The sequence below is a fragment of the Pseudonaja textilis genome, chromosome Z (assembly GCF_049901715.1).
Source record: "Pseudonaja textilis isolate UNSWEBS1 chromosome Z, rPseTex1.2, whole genome shotgun sequence".
Classification (NCBI taxonomy): domain Eukaryota; kingdom Metazoa; phylum Chordata; class Lepidosauria; order Squamata; family Elapidae; genus Pseudonaja; species Pseudonaja textilis.
Genome location: NC_142008.1, coordinates 38,869,068 through 38,886,889, shown reverse-complemented (window position 1 = coordinate 38,886,889; position 17,822 = coordinate 38,869,068). Strand labels below are relative to the sequence as shown.

General features: G+C 31.2%; 1 protein-coding gene across 4 annotated transcripts in view; it reads left to right on the top strand.

The window, feature by feature from the left end:
• Nucleotides 1-17,822, top strand: part of SKAP2 (src kinase associated phosphoprotein 2) — a 117,779-nt gene that overhangs the window by 25,906 nt on the left and 74,051 nt on the right. For all 4 annotated transcript variants that reach the window (XM_087916902.1, XM_087916901.1, XM_087916900.1 and 1 more), the window contains exon 4: nt 1,562-1,663. In XM_087916902.1, coding sequence (XP_087773028.1) covers nt 1,562-1,663 — 102 coding nt within the window. The remainder of the gene's footprint in view (nt 1-1,561; nt 1,664-17,822) is intronic.

Genomic DNA, 17,822 nt, shown 5'->3' with positions numbered 1-17,822 from the left:
TCAGTGATGGAAATTAGATTTGCTAATGATTGCATCATTCATTCAACAACTGCAGTTATTCACTTAACAACTATGGCAAAAAAGGTTTTAGAGCATAAGTCACTTAACTATCTTGTTTCTGATTCCCATAATGCAACAACTACCTGTATCTCTCTTTTTTAAATTTGTGGTATATTGTTAACATGCTGCCTAGTTCATTTTTTATTTAACATAACTTTGGTTGTGATTGATGAAAGAAACTGCAGTACATTTTATTATTTGTATCATGTTCTTCTTGCAGAGTGTTTAAGAAAGCAAATGTTTTGGAAGAAGAGGTATCACGGAATTTAATCACTTATCAGAGATCAGTGGTTATTACATTTCCTTGTGTAATCTCTTGGTTTGGATAATAAGACTATAACATACAAATGGGTATAGATGCAAATTCAGGTATATAAGTAGGCCGAGATCTATGGCTTTTGGAAGCTATTCATATGACTGAATTGTGGTTGTGGCAAAAATGCTGAGAACTGAACTGAGTGGCATTACAATAGATGTAGATTGCATTGTTGTAAGTTGACAAAACATTATATCACACACACATAAATGCTTTATGATTACACTATGATTACACTAGCAAAATTATAAGTGGTATGCTCATGTGGTGCACCCATTGTGCTGTGTGGGGGAGGGAATTCTGAAAGCACGTATTGGAAAGTATCTACTTCTCAGGCTAATAAAATATTTTTAATTTCCCCTCTCCTTTTAAATTCATAATAGACATTTTCTTGCATTTACTATTTTCAATTCGATGCCGTTTGGTCATGAAAAAAGTATATTTTAGAACTTGCTGATAGAAGGATACAATTGCTATTTTAAAGACTTGTTCTATACAATATTAGTTGAATGGATTAGTTGCCCCAAGCCCATTATTTACAGTTGGTTAAATATTTTAATTCAATCCTGTACCTCGGTGAATTCTGTCAAATGGCTTAGTTCGGCTGTGAAAATCAGATTGTCAAGGAGTTATAATTGCAAAATAGGCCTATGAGTGTTGGAAATAACTGAAGGGGCGGGTAGTCAGGTTTTTGGTCTCTGTATTTCTGTGTTTGCCAAGCTCCCCCTCTGCCAATTATACTCAAGTGGATCAGAATGGAATTTATTGTGGATACAGATCCATCTTATTGTGACAATTCAACCATCTAGTGAATGTATCCTTTTTATTTCTCCACTTCCTTTTTGAATTAGAAAGATTTTAAAATAGAAATATTTTTCTTTCACCTCACTGAAGGCATTGGAAATTATAAAAGTGAAATTTTGGAACTTTTGCTGTGAGCTGGTTAGAAGGGAAAGCTCTGTCCAATGTTGTGAGTTCATGATGTATGCTTCTGAAATTCACTACTGATTTTGAAATTCTCCTACTTCAAAACTTGTTGCTTTCCATGTTTTGGTAGGATGACATGAATTATCAGCCACTGGAGATTGCCATTCCAAAATAACCAACTAGGAAAATTTTGCTGTCTGCATAATATAAAACTGAAAGTCTCTGCTTTTAATCACTGATCATGTTTCATATGTGCAGGAGATCATGAAGATGGGGAAGAGAATGAAACACCTGCTGCTTCTGACAGTCTGTCTCTAGCGTCTGACCATTACGATAAAGAGGATGAAGGCCCTTCTGATGGTGAGTGATTTTTCAAGAACTTATCCTGAATAATTGTAATATTGTTGATAGTTTGGTTGGTTTCTAATGAACTGCATAAGAAGATTTGAAACCAGGATAATTTGAGAACAGTAAATTCTCAGAAAGCTTAAGGCCCTGAAAAGTTTCTTACATTTTCAAGCTTGTTAAGGAACTGAAGAGCACTCTCTAGTGGCAGAAAAAGCATGGTGAAATAATAATATTTGAAATGATATGCTTGCTTGTTCTGTTTTATAATTAAAACATGTTCCTTAGATGTTCTTCATAAGCAGAGAAATCAGTGACTGAAATAACTTTCTTCTTCTTGCAAATATAAACTGGGTTAAGTCCTTAAAAGATTAAATAATTTGTTCTTAAAGTGTTTTTCCAATTAATAAGTTAGTGTGTACTTATTGAACAATTACTTTTTAAAATCTAAACACTTTTCACACTGTTTTTAAAATAAAAAACATAATCAGTTATAGTTTTATTTTAAGGGAAAAATGATACAGAGAACCATGGCTTACTATCTGTTACAAATGAGAATTGAACAATGATAAATCACACATACATATAATTATCAATTTATATGAATTTGCTCAAAAATTTAGACTGGCAAATGAGAGCTGTCGGGGGAAGTTGTGGTTTGCCATTTAAACTGATCAAAATGTGTAACTCTGTTTCAATTTTTGAATAAAAATACGCATTTTACAGCATGATATGCTACATTTTACATTAATCAGATTATTCCCTTTGGAATCATATATTGTATTTGTGAGATAGAAAATTATGCTTATTGCAGCATAGGGATAACTCAGAGTGATAAACCTTCCAATAGCCAAGCAAGCAGGATATTTACATTCTTCAAATTCGGTAGATTGTATAATGTTAACAATAAAACTTTTCCTGTTTAAATCCACCTTTTTATATTCTAAGAGTCAGTTAAATATCAGGAATAAAATAGCCTTTTAAGTTTTTTAAAAAAATAAATGTATTTATTGGTATAATAGATTAGATAGAGTTAGACTTATTTTTCCCAGAAGACATTAAATAGAATATAAACCTTTGTCTTTATCTGACAAATCTGGTGCTTATGTTCCATTCCCATGTTTTATGGCAGTGGACACATTCAACACATTGAATACATATACAAAGAAGCAAGCATGAGAAATGATTTTTTCTTGTTTGTTTGAGACAAAAAAATTGACAACTGCTTTTGTTTATGAAAGTAAAAAATCAATTGCTGAACAATTGTTGAAGCCTAAGACTTAAGCCTTACCAATACAAATGCATTAACTATTAATTTTAAGAAGCTTCTAAATACTATTATTAAACTATGTTAATTATATTAATTTGAATATTTTACAAGGTCTTTCATTTTGTAAAAAAATCAAGATTACTTATATTAACAAAATGCCTATTGAACAAGACAACAATCTTAAACTATTAAGTAGAAATAGAAATAAATGTTGAACAGAAAGATAAAGTTATCCATAATTAATTTGGAAAAGTAAAATATTTTTTTCCAAGCATCTCATACAATGTAGGCCCCAGGCAAGCATTAGCAAAATTATATGAATACTTCTTGCACAGATCCTATAAAGTTAATGGAATTTCCCTGAAGAGTATAATATTTAGGCTATTTATTTTTCTCCCACACCTCATAAATATTGATATTTAATCTTTATATAAGTTTTTACTGATGTCTGTCCAATAAATCACTAAGGTGTCTCTTAGTAGACAAATGAATTCTATTTATAGCAAGGACTGTTCAGAAATAAATCCCCTTGAATACAATGGATATGTGGGTTTAAGATTAATTCTTTAATGCAGTTCTCCTTTTCCCTCAATTAAATACCTTGAGGAAATTCACATTTTAACCATGTAAACCCTCTTTTGAATATATTAGTGGAACCTTGGCAGATCCTTTATGAAAGCATATACTTTCTCATGTACCAAATACTTAAAATTTAGAGTTCCAAGTATTACATTTATAAGTTATGTGGAAACATAGATTAGTGATCTGTGTAGCCAGATAAAAGTGATGGACACTGTTGTTTTAAATAGAAGCTTAGAAATTATAAGCAGTCAGTGGCATCCTTGATTAAAATATCTCTTATTTTTAGAGAAATCTTTCAGCAGTATTTTTAAGACCATGTCATAAATAAATATATTTTAGTTAATTGTTAATTTTTAAATTAACCATTTTTTTCACAAGATATAAAGATTGTATAAACAAACATCTTTGTTTATAACTGTAGAGCTCTGTATATAGATAGATAGATAGATATTTCAAATTTATAATGTAGGCCATCTAACAAAATAAGTGATTTTGATAGGTGGTCAACAAACTTTAAAAAAATTACAAATAATAATTATTAATATTATTAAAACATTAAAAGGTATAAAAACCCAGCTTACAACAATCATCAGATAGTATTTTATTGAAAGATCATTTTGACCATCAGTGAAATTAAATGGGGCAGGCTCTCAAATTTCTTTTCTATCAAACTGGTAACTGATGTGTCTTTTTTATTGTGGTTCCCCCAGAGTACATGAGTTAAAATTCCAAATTTTGGGGGAATATAAAGTTGAACAATGGATGTGCTTTTTAGAATAATATTAATGCCAGTTCTGAAAAAGTAGGTTTTTGACATATACATCTTTATATACATTTTAAAGTCTGTGACTGGCTCCCATTCCTTGTCTTTTAACAAATTATTTATTTGCCGCTTCCCTCCCTAGTTCAAAAGTCCATTCAATTCCCCAATGGCTACCTAATTTTCCTGTTATTCCCCTCAAGCCAAACGTGTTTTGGTTTCTTTATGATTTATTAGATACTGTAGAAAAGATGCATAAGTTATATCTTCTAATGAAATTCAAGCACACCTCAATAATGCTCAGACTCAGTTGTCAGCAGCAATTAAATTTCTAGCAGGAAAAATAATACAGAGGCCCAGTTGTGGTACAGAACTGAAAATAGAAAGAAGCTGCGAAGGTGAGAAAAACAGTTGTGAAGAAGCCACAAAATAAAACAAGATGTTCAATTCTTGGCCAGAATACAGTTCCTGCCTGGCTCTTCTTTTATTGGCTAATGGTTTGATTGATAGGAAAATCATAACTTGCTATATGCTAACAAGCAGAGTTCACTTGTAGGTTATTATAAACTGATAAAGACTGAGATGGAGGTTTGATTTTCACACTGGACCCGGCTGCACCAGATTAATGGAATTACAATGAGAAACTGGACTAGTTGCAGCTTTGTCAGAAAACTGATGGAGATTCTATAGTCACGACTGCTCATTAATACAAGTTGTCTGAAAGGTGTAGAGACTTCTCTGTACAAAAGGCTCAGGATAACTGATTTTTGAATAGGATTTTATTTATTTATTTCTTGTAAAACAAATGATGGCCTCTTCTATATACAAGTGTTGCACATTTGTTAATATATTTGTGGCAAAAAGTAGGCCTTGACTTGACAATGTTCACTCTTGATAGAGTTGGAAATCAGAGGAACAAGGAGCATATTGTTTTGTATATAAATCTTACATGGCAAATGTTGCTGATTTTAAGAGACTTTTTTAAAAAGTTGAAATGTGAACTATTTGCAATGTTCGATATTAATCATACTACAATGCCATGATGCATTTACATCTCAACACCATACTATAATATAGTAGGATGGAATATTATTTCAAGAGTTTTCAAGACAGCAGTATCTTCTTATTCATTTTTCTACTTTTCACTATGTTAGCTTTGAAAAAAATGTTAATTTTTGAAATATTTGTGTGTAAGCCTCCATGTAAGTCAGATGATAATAATTATACCATGATTCAGTCATGAATCTTATATATTTATATGATTTCATGAATAAAATTAGTACCAGAAATTGCATGGCTATTAGAATGCAAAGTTCAGCCATGTACTTTGGAATGTTCAGATGTATGTGTTGGCATACAAATGAAAGAAAATCAATCTTTCTTCACCCCACATAGTAGATAGTACAATGACTTACTTCCAAGACTGATGGAATAGTGAAGGGGCTACCTGACAAGGAGCAGTAAACAGAGATGCAAGAAAGTAGATTTAAATAGCCCTGAATTATTTTTGCTACTTTGTAGGAAGTTTTTATTATGTATGAGTGGAGTAGAAATAGGACTACATGTCAAAAGATTAAAGAATTCATCCTTTTGATGGAATTTCTTTCTCCTTCACCAGTTTCTCCCTTTGTTCTGGTGCAACTTCGGCACAGACATCTTTCTCTGGTTATAGACCTCAAAACATTTTTTTTTACTATGTATTTAGAGTTATATTGTGCCATTATTTATTTACTCATAGGAATATAGGTAAGTGATAATAAAATCAGTTAATAGGTAAAATTTATGGTAGCCTACCATGTCAACTTGATTCCTCATCTTTAAGATTTCAAACAACTTAACTTTACCAGACCTAGTGGGGGGTGAAGATTTTGTGATTCATTCTGAAATGAATTTTGGTATGAATCAAAACTTGTCTCTTTTTGTTTGAAGCTTAGTATGCTAATAAGTAATTTAGTGATTTAGGATTTAAAGTAAACTCTTTAACCTGAGTTCAGAAATGGAAAATGGACATTGAACATTTGCCAGTCAGGGTTGTTGCCTGATGGTGGCATGCTAAGAACAAAATGAAATCCATGCTTTATGAAAAAACGGTTATGACGTATGACTTACATGTTCTTCATTAAAGTTTGCAGATCACATTAAAAGTAAAATGATGTGTTTGCTCTACGAACTTGTTTCAGTTAAACATTTTTAAAGGGTTTGGAAAGTTTGGAAGGAAAGATTGTAGTTATTAAGCTATAAATATATTTCAGTTAGAAAAAGCTGTACAGTGCATTTATAAGAAATAGTGTGTATTTTAAAAAGTTAATTAAAATAATTTTACCTCACATTTTTATACTGAAACAAGAATTCTGATATGGCAAACAGCTGTTTCAGGATAATCAATAAAAAATCAAATGACAACAGCAGTAATAAGCATTGCAGATAATAAATCATCCTAGATTGCCCTATTGAAATGCATGGTAAAAATGTAGTTCTTAATGGACATCTGAAAATGCAGAGGGAAGAAACCAATTTAATTTTCAATAGCCTGGATTTTATCAACCAGCAGGCTTGTCTTGCATATTCTCTGACTAGACTTCCACTTGTTTTTGATAGATAGAGCAAGTCCCAAACCTCTGTGTATATTTTCACTCTGTGTTTTGCTGAAGGGTTACATCTTTTTTGCATGAATATAAGTCTTATGCAATTTAGCAATATTTCTTTTCTGATATAGATAATTCATTACTTTGCTTGGAATGTTAAATTAAGAAACTTTAACCCATCATGGATAACATCAACTTTAGTCATTTGTTGTTGTTCTTATTTGCTGCCATTTTGTATTCTTGATTCCTTCAGATTTTATATCATATTACCAGGCTTTTAAGAGAAAAATGAATTTAATCCATGTAGTTTTTATTGATCCATATTCATTCTGGTAATTTGATCTACCAAATAGCAATTTTAAAAGTGAGTTACTACAGCGACTTTTTATCAATCCACTACTCTTTGCTAGCTCGGATCCTTCATCTGACGTGCATTGCTCTGGTTATGAGCAAAACTAATTAGAGGCATCTATAATATTTTTCTAAGGTAACAGTTAAAAGAGTGGAGCTTATTCTCAACTGAAAAAAGTCTGATCACCATTTTGATAATTATTATGTTAATTAACAATTTCCGTAGCTTGAAAAAGTTTGAAAACTCCTGCTCTAGACCTCATATTATAGTCTTGTTCCATATTTGTTATTTAAAGTGTTAGCACTTTTGACTGCTACATTTCTCCAGCAGTTTTATACAATTTAATTAACACTGTAGTTCTTCAATTATTGTTTGACAGCTAGCAATCACTTGTTTATATTGTAATTTATAAGTAGATTCCTGAAAAAATTCTCCTTCTGAAAATATTTCTTTCATTGGAATTCATAAAGAGCTTTAGAGTAGTCTGCCATTCTTCTTAACCTTTTTTGTCTCCTCTTTGTGACTATTCCTGAGAAGTATTGTCTTGCCTGTACATTTTCTTGTGCTTTTTTTCATTTTCTTTTATTATCTTTTTATTTACCCTTATTTGTTCACATTTTTGATTGAGAAATTTTTCCTTGTCTTTTTTTCCTTTTCCCTTTATGCTAGGAATATCTCTGCATGCAGATCTCATATGCAGTAGTTGCTGCCTGAGATTTCCATCTTCTATCTTTCTGTGTCTATTATTCTATTGTTTTCTGTGATCACTGTATTTTTGTCTCTTTGAAATACTGGATTAATTGTTTTTCGAATTTTGACACTGTGTCTTATGCCTACTCACAGCTAATCAAGGTAACTCTTTTGCAAAGAGTTAGGGAGCCACTAATTCATACAATGCACTTATATTTTGATTATATGTCCTTCAAGTCAAATCTTGCTGACACAACTCTCTTTATTTTTTTAAGTTTAATTCATATATATTTGACACTTAATAATTAATGGACTGTTCCACAATATCTGAAAGTACCCTTTTTAACTGGTTTGCATTTCTCCATCTTCTGTTTATTATTGAATAATTTTTTAGATCTTATTAATTTGACTAGTGATTAATTAGTGTGGCATTATTTCATGTTACTTGCAAACTACATTTTTAGTTTTCAGATTGTTGTTGTCTTATATTAATCGTGGATATTGTTGCTTTGGAATATAGTGAGGTATTGTTTTTTATTCTTTTCTAAATATTGTTAAGTGTTAATTTTATTGAATAGAATTTTGTAACTATTAATTTGTTTAAAAAATTATCTGCATCACACTGTGTAATGAAATACTAATTTTTTTTGCAAAAAAGCAAAGTATTATTTTTCTCAAACCCAATTAATTATAACAATATTTGCTGTGTCATCAATAAGATGTACATATATTTCTATAATACCAGTATTCACTGAGAATGATAGCCGCTAATTTTAATTTATATGATGCTGTCATTTATGGAAATAAAGCTAAGTTCTATGTTTAGAGGTGTTGGTCTTTTGTTTTTTGTTTTGAATATCACTGCTATTCTGTTCTTCAAATAAGTGTAATATATATAAAATCATCTGATTTAAAATACTCTATTCTGGACCACCTAACTTCACTTATTTTTAAAACACCTAGTTGTGAATTTCATATTTGTGTCTCATATTTGATGTTCCAGAAGAATTCCTCTTATTAATATCAATGGCCAACCAAACTTGGTTTTGATTCGATTATGCCATACCTCCAGAATTCTTATAAAGGATCACTATTCTATTATTAGAAGAGTGACTTCTAATCTAGGAGTTAATTGACACACAACATTTTAAAACTGTTTTTGCCATATATGTAAGGTTTCTAAAAATAATATAGAAATTATTTGCCATTTCTTTCTTCTGAATTTACTTTTGAGTTTATTCTCCTAGGGTGGTTTTTCTCCATAACTGCAAACCCCATTCTAGCCACCCTCACATTGTATATTACTTTTAGCTGTACACTTCATCTTTTGTTCTTACCAACTGATATTGCTTTCGGGGTCATTAAAACTTCTCATCACATCAAGGTGGTAATCCCCAGGAAACAGCAGTGTATGGTTCCTCTATACCATCTATTCATCATAAATAGCTGTCTCAGGTGTTAGAACAGTATCAGTGTATTTGCCAGAATGCAACATTACTTAAATTAGTGTTGAGGAAAATAAAAGTATAACTGGATTCTGGCTTACTGCTTTGCAAGCATATGGGAAAAGGATCAGTGAGACTGACCATATTATCAGGTATTAATTTAATATTTAGTTTGTTAGAAGTAAAGTGAAAATCCTTTCATCTAGCTACCGTCTGCCTAGCTTTCCATAAACTGGCTAAATTAAAACAAGAGAATACTATTGCTGCTTTGATTGCTTCAGTTAAGAATTTTTTGTTTTGCAGGGATTGTTTTTGTGTGTTTTGGATTTAATTTAGAAAAACAAGAAGCACAAATTTAAACAAAAATAAATAAATAAATAGATGGAATGGATGTCTCCAATGACCATGAAATCTCTAGGAAATCATGGAAATGATTGGTTTGTTCAATATTAGGGGTCTCTTGTCAACATAACTTTTTTACTTACCAAGTATTAATAGGATGAATTTCTAAAGTACTCTGAAAACCCTGCCATGAGTTAGTGATAACAGAGTTACTTTATCATCTCTATTTCTTATTTTCATTATTCCTTCCTGTGGGCACCAATCATGGGATTAAGCTGCCAGTCAGTGGTTGCAATTTGTCTAGTGACACCATCTGGCTTGTTGGCACTTGAAGTTGTGATGATTCTTTTGCCATTGCAACTGGCATTGTCAAATGGCTAGAGTATTGATTATAGCTCTCATGCTAGTAGCTGCTAATTTTCATGTACTGTTGACTTTAATTAGTAATTTTATGCACTTTTGTCCCATGTATGTTAAAAATGTAATATATGCTTAGGTGTTTTGGCTATAGAAACTATCATGCAAGAATATACAATTTCCATACATTTTGAAGTAATGGACTAAAACCATTTTTTTCCTGGGAATCTTTAGGAGAAAAAATTGAAGCTTTTTAAAAAAATGTATACATGCATAATTAATTTTTCCACCACAATTTATTGATATATTTTGATATTCTAGAAGATACAATACAATACATATGTTTGATTTACTTATGAATTGGAAAAGTGTAATTTAAACTATAGTTTCTTTGTTTTGTTAAGCTTGAAAAACATAAAATTGAAGACATCTATGTGATGGTAAAACAGAATGAATGAAGCATAGTCAAGAACAGATACAAAGTTGTCACTTGAGAATTGCACAAGCCCCCAAGCAAAGAAGGGTACTGCATGTTCTTCTTTCCTTTGGTGAACATGATAGTCCCTCCAGAATGATGGTGCAGAAATACATCTTGTCTCGCATTAAAGAGGTTTCTGCATATAGCAGTTATAAGGTCTGATACTTGAGTAAAAATCTCATTACAAGTTAATAGAAAATATGATAAACTGATAAACAATGGCAACGTTTGAGCCCTTATTGTATTGCATTTGATATTCGAAACCATTGCTTTTCATGTGGCTTGGGAATTCTAGGACTTGAAGCACATAACTCTTAACATTGCCAAGTTAAAAAAAATGTTCTAAACAAGAAAACAAAAAAGTTTTAAGGTTATTTATTTAACTTTTCCAACTCTTTTATATTTTTTCAAGTATTTGGAAGAAAATGAAAAGTACAATTGGGCAAAACCAAAAACAACTATTTTCTGCCTTACCTCTGCTAAGATTTTCCTATGATCTTCATTAAAATATAATATCAAAAAAACCTTCATTATAGTTCATTTAGGAGAGATGTAATTTACATAATAATAGCCAGGATTTTTCATTTGTCTTTGCTGGCATAAGCCTTTAGTCTTATTTTGTACCCAATGCAATAAGGCATAAAGCAAAACACAACTATATTAAGGTTTATGCTTAATTTTAATTCAAATGAGATTCAATGTAAGTTTTATTCATTGCTTAATAATGGTTATTCGGAACTGGGTTAGTGTAGTCAGACATGAATTCAAATCTATCAGTGACATGCACAAAACATGAGTAATAAAAGTGAAATGCCCTGGCTGAATGAGTAAAAAGGGACACTTGTAATAAGAATGCTAAAAAATTGTTACAAATGCTTTACTCTCAGTTTTGCTCTCTAGAAGAAAATGTTTTCAGATTGTTGTTCTAATTGTTAATGATGCATACATCTTTTCCTGATGCTGTATTGTTCTATAAAATATATTTTCTTTAAACAGTATTCCGAGATACTTTATGTAAATTAACAAGATAATAAAATTATGTATATTATATACATGATAAAGCAATCTCGTTCCTAAAAGTAATCACTACTATAATTGTGTCTTTAAAAAAACTTAAGAGAAGTATAATATTTTCCTAGCATAAAAATATAGCAATATGTTTTAGATGAACCTTTGTTGGGAAAGTATTTGAATAATGAAAGCTTGAAGTCTACTTTTATGGGAACCACTTAGATGGAGAGTCGCTTAGAGCAAGCTGAATACTAAAAAAAAATATGGGCAAGTGTATATGCAGATGAGCAAGCATTTACACATTCTGGTCTTAAATAGTAAATTTCAAAGTAAGCACTTCGATACATTCATAAAGTATGAATGTATTGTTTAGCCACAAGTGAAAAAAATCGGATGACAAGATGCTGATTTAAATATAGAACTTAGCCATGTAAGAAGGATTTGATTAGTCTTACTGCCAAATAAGCTTCTGACTTTTCTGAGTGACCTCTAAGAATATAGAACTTGGCTATATATTGTGGTTATATTCATATAATCCTAATTACTTTAAAATTATGATTTGTTGAATAGCATCACTCTTAGGTTCAAAGCAGGCAAGTGTAATAAGGTCTACTTAGCATGATGCTCAAAATAGACCAGTATGTTCTTTCTTCATTTATAAATACTCCAGTAATTTTGCAACAAATGAAGATTTTGAATAGACATTTTCAAATTATTGCTGAAAACTATGTTTGAATATTATATCTATATGTGATGGACAAAATTAAAATTGTCTGAATAATAAGTGAATTGAACTTCTATTTAGGAGCACAGATACAAAATTCATTATGAATAATGTCTACCTGAAATATTTGCCCCAATATTTTAAGTCTGTTCAACCATACAATTAGTCTGAAAAGCAAATTGCTCCATATGTAGCCAAATGAGTATTTCTGCATTACATGGTAGGCTGGGCTGGATTATTACTGAATAATCCTTTGATTCATGTTACTTCTCAAAAACAGTTTTTTGGTGGGGTGAGCGGGTGGGAGTTTGAAATGTTTCAGCAGGAATCTGGATAACTGCTCCCATAGGCAGGCTAGAGATTCTGTAAGGCGCTTTTAGATCCTAATCCTTATTTTTTATTCGTATGTATTTTCAGTTTAGATATTTAGCAAAAAGGCTCTTCAATGAAAGCTTTATAATAAGTAAGTCATGATTGGTTATACATCTTTCTGAAATTGCATTATATCTTTTCAGCTGTAACTAAAATGTGCAGCTTAAATGTTTTCTTTAATCAATCTCATAGGATGCTGCCAGAGCATTAAGATTTATGCCATCGTCCAAAAAAAAAAATAAAAAATCAAACTGCTGAATTGTTTTTTCCTTTCAAATATGGAGATTGGGGTTTTGTAGCATTTTTCTTTAGGAACATAGGGAGATCTGTGACCTTTGGGGACAAATTATGTAGAAAGAAAATATTTATATTCATTTAAAATAACCTCAGAAAAGAAATAGTCTCATTACCCTGTTTGATCAATTTCTCTGAGGCTGAGCTGTAGCATGCGGCTGTTGCCATTGGGTGATGGAATACACTGAGAAGTGGCTAATGGTGATGGTGCTCATCAGAATAGGGTTCAGCCAGCGGTCAGCAACAAATAATTCAAGACTGTTTCTAAGTTTGTGGCTGGTGGAATTTGCTTTTCGCCCCAAGCCAGCAGTAGTGCTGAGCTGGCCTATTTGATTACAAGAGAAGCATATTTGCCTCTTAGCAACTGCACATTTGTGCAACTGATAGAACTCTACTGTCTCCAACAATTTTCTCTCTGCACTCTGTTTTGTGATGGAGGAATAATGCTATATTGTTGATCGCATGTAAAGTACCGTTTCAGAAGAGCCTACAAGCAGTTCTGTGTTTATCCCTTGTAGGGGTTACACTGCTGTTGAACAAATTTGTAAGAGAAAACTGTTTGCAAGCAGAATATTGTGGCATTATGTTGTTCTCTGCTAAACAATACTTAGTGTTTACTAACAAGTTCAATGTGATACGTTCACATTGCAACTTGACAGAATTATTCTTGGATTTTAATTTTTTTCCTGTTAAGTATCAAACCCATCATCTTCCTGTACGATCCAAGGGAATGCTTCTTAGCCATAAAAATCTTACGTCTTTGTTATTATGGCAATATTTAAAGAATTTACAATTTCCGCAGGAAATGAGCCTGTGGGAGTTAACATGTCAGGAGATGAAAAGCATTTATAACCCAGATAGTTACAGCACCAATGAATGAAGACAGTTCAGGAAAGATGTTTTGAATTTTATGACCATAAGAGGCCAGATCGGGGAAATTGCACACTGGCTTTTTATGGCTTTATAGCTTTCTTTACACCAAAGCTATGCTTTGACTTGTGAGCATTCCTAGTTAAATCTTTCCAAACAATCTTCTGCTTGACTGGTGGTAATTCTTACTACTAGTGATCTACAATAATAACTTAAGGAACATATAATATTATATGGTTTATATTTAAAGAAAATCCTTACAATTTGTATAGGTGGTGATAGTTAAAACAAGCTTGTGAGGACATGGGTGCAATTACTTCGCAGTTTTTGAAATACCTTTACTGCAGGATAGCATTTTTCAAATTTTCAAATAAAAATTTAATTTTAATTTTAATTCCAGTATATGACATCAATTTGTAAAACTTTCCTTCTCTCACCACTTTTTTTTTTAAAAAGGTCTCCTGATATAATTTTAGAAATAATGCAGTATGGCTCTGGAATAGCCAATTGACAGTTTTTTATACATATATTAAATATTTATCTATTGAAATAGTGAAAGTAGGTTGTGGTGTTTTTCTATTATAGTGCTCAAGTGATTTGTTCATATTTCTCAAACAGATTTTTACATGAGAAAAGTTGTACATATAAAACTTACTCATAGATTTATAATATATTTTTGGTGTATGCAAGTACCGCAATAATCTAGAATGAGAGAAACATTGACAGTTGTGTTAGAATTGAAATACGCACATGAGCATTTTTTTATAAAGAGACATCAAGAAGATTCGAGGCTGGAGTGTGTAATTTCTTTTACTAGAGGATGATGAAGTTTGAATTTTCATCTATTGTTCAACTATACAGCATTTATTACAGAGGAATATTCTTTGTGTCAAAATCCTTTAGAGAAATGAATGGTAAGATTTTATGTAAACATCTTTTAAAAAGAAGTGTAAATGAGAGGCAAAATTTCTCCTATCTTTCTCATTATTTTCTTTTCAATGATTCATAAAGGTTGATCCTTGAAAAATGTCCACATCGGTCTTTTAGCATCAGTAAGAATACTCTAAATGAAATGGATGGGAATTTTAGGTCCATATGCGGAATTATTTCTGAAGAAGTAATTAAATAGTAAAACAATCTTATTTATACTATATGAATATTAGTAATACCTCTTAGAAGAATATTTTTCTAGCATGTTATGTATAGTAGTTCTCTTGGGTAGAACTAGAACACTTGTTACAGTAAAACTATAAACCCATATCTAGCAAATGAGACATAGCTTTTTTTCTTTTTCCTTTGGCTAAGTAGATTTAATTTTCCAGTCTGTCGTTTGGTAGAATGCTGAGGTTAGCATTGCTAATTAGACTTTCTGTTCCATTATATCATCCAATAAACCTTCATGCCTGTGTGGTGTTTCTATCATTTTCCATCTTCATATTTTGGTTATGCTTTGGAAATAACTTTTACATCATGCACATATTCCTGTGGGTTTTTTTTTTTTTTTTTGCATGGGAAAATTATCAAAGATTGCAAAAATAATATTACTTCTATAACTCTATTAACTGTGGAGTTATTATGGTCCAACTGTTATACAAAATCAAAAATCCCTCTTGCATAACTTTTTCAATGTTTCCCCACCTCCCCTTTTTGAGCAATGAATTGCCTGTGTCTCTGGTTTGCATGAAGGTTTCCTGGAGCTTTTCATACCAGATGGGTCAGTGCTGTCCTTTTAATAGCATAAAGGAGGAAATTTGGGCGGCAAGGAGTTGCTGAATTTGATACCGAATATTTTGCCATACTTTTATACCCCACAATATATTGGTTCAAAAAAAAGTACTGAATGATGCATTTTTCATTTCATTTAAAGATGGATTTGTTGAGACTGCTCCCTTTCACAATTCACAAGTTCACAATTAAGTAGAGTTCACAAAGTTCACGATTAAGTAGATGCCAAAATGACATCAGTGACTCTAAAAATGAGGTTCGGCCAGAGAAAGCAGTCAGAAATAAAAAAAATAAAAGCACAACTCCGCTGTGCCTATATGGTCAAAGACATAAATGTAACATAAAACGAATAACACTTAGAAGTCTTGTAGTTCATTGGTTGCTCAATTTTCCTTATTGTATGGAGCATCAAAGAGGTGGTATGTTTGACAAAATAATTTACTTGGACATATTAAAAGTTTCATGTTCATATTTGGGATATATATCACCATTTTAATATTGAATTGCTTCTGGTAAAGAAACCTTTAAAACACAAGGGCAACAACAACAAATCAGACTATGTATCTTATATTCATAAATAACGAATTTGGAATCTGATCCTGCAAATGTTGCTCGGCTAGGACAAATTAAAATCTTAGAGAAACAATTTGTCCATTGTATCCAGATAGATAGATAGATATTTATTTATATGCCTCTGTAAAAATTTTATACATAGGTATTTTTCTGTATTTAGAATTACATTTGTGCTACGCTCTTTTGACTTTCACGAATGAAATATGATTATGTTTTGCATATTGTTCCATATATCAGTGTAGAACATTTAGAACTTATATTGTTTGTACATGTTTGTTTATTGATATGTTCACTCTTTGTGCCTTACCATTATATCTCTCTATGTATAATGAAATAATGGATAGCTAGAAATTATTCTTCCTCTATATATTCTAGAACTTGGGTTATTTTACTGTAGTAACGTGGTAAAGAAATGTACTGTGTACTTCAAAAAAGAAAACAGATCACATAATTCATTTTTTAGAATTCATAACTACACATACCAGCTAAGATGTTCAAAAAGGATAGGTTGCCATCATAGATCAATAAATATGGATTAACAATTATAAATAAATAATTAGGATTTAAACTTTTTCACTGCTTTAAATCCTAGCTCAGTGTTGAACTTAAGACAGAAAGTTAAGTATACACAGTTAAATTACAGAAGAGCATATGTTTTTGACAGAATAAAACAGAAAAAGTTGAGTTTAAGGACCAGCTAGATAACTTTTGTAATTCCAAAAAACTGATTGAAAAATTGACAATTACTATTCTCTACTTACAAAGATACAGAAAAGTCCTTCTTCACGTCCAGCCTGAATACATAGCATACATAGGGAACAGAAATTTCCATTACAACTGTGCTAATTTCAATTAATTTTTGATTAGCTAGAATTTTAGAAGTTTAATTAGAATTTAATAACCTGTGTTGTCATATTGGTGCAAACAACAGGAAATATGTGGTGCTGATGCTGTAAATTGACTGGCTGGATTATTTTGTTATATATGATCATTTAAAAAACACACATGACATTTCCCAATAATGAGCGATTATTATTTTGCTTATTCACCACAATTTTTGCTTCAACCTTTTTTATAAGGAGTGAAATCCACAAAAAGAAAAAGAAGCTCAGTTAATTTACATATTGATGAAGGAGATACAAGAGATTTGATGGTGAAGTTCCAAATAATAGAAGTGATTTGGGCGCACTCTAGAGGCAGGAGAAAAGAGTGAGCGAAGTGGATATCATTGTTACTGCTAAGTGGGTTTCTTGATGTTAGAGTGAAATTGATTCCTTTTGAGGAAAAAAAATGTGTAGAAAAAGCTCCTTAAAAGTGCAGTATATTTTAATTTAAAAATTATTGTTTCATTCTGTTAATTGATGTTTGATTATAATAACTTGATAGAAGCATTTCAGTATGAAAGATCGGAATTTTTAGCAAACACTTCCAGATTGCCTTCTGTCTGCTTTGCAAAAACTCTTAATTAAATGGACCATCCTTAAGTTATATCGTTAGCTCGGATTGAAAAGAAAAAGCCTGAAGGGGAACAATTTAATTGTTTTAAAAACACTGTCTACTTTTTATATGAAAATCTGAAAGCACTTCTTCCCTGATCAAATAACTTATTTATGTAAAATCTTCCATAAATTTTGCATAAAATAGTTTGGGTCACTTTGGAATCCAAAAGTTTTTCTCTTGTAACCTCAAAAGTTGTTGGGGAAAATCCATTTATTCCTGCATTCATAGTTTAGATTATAGTTCT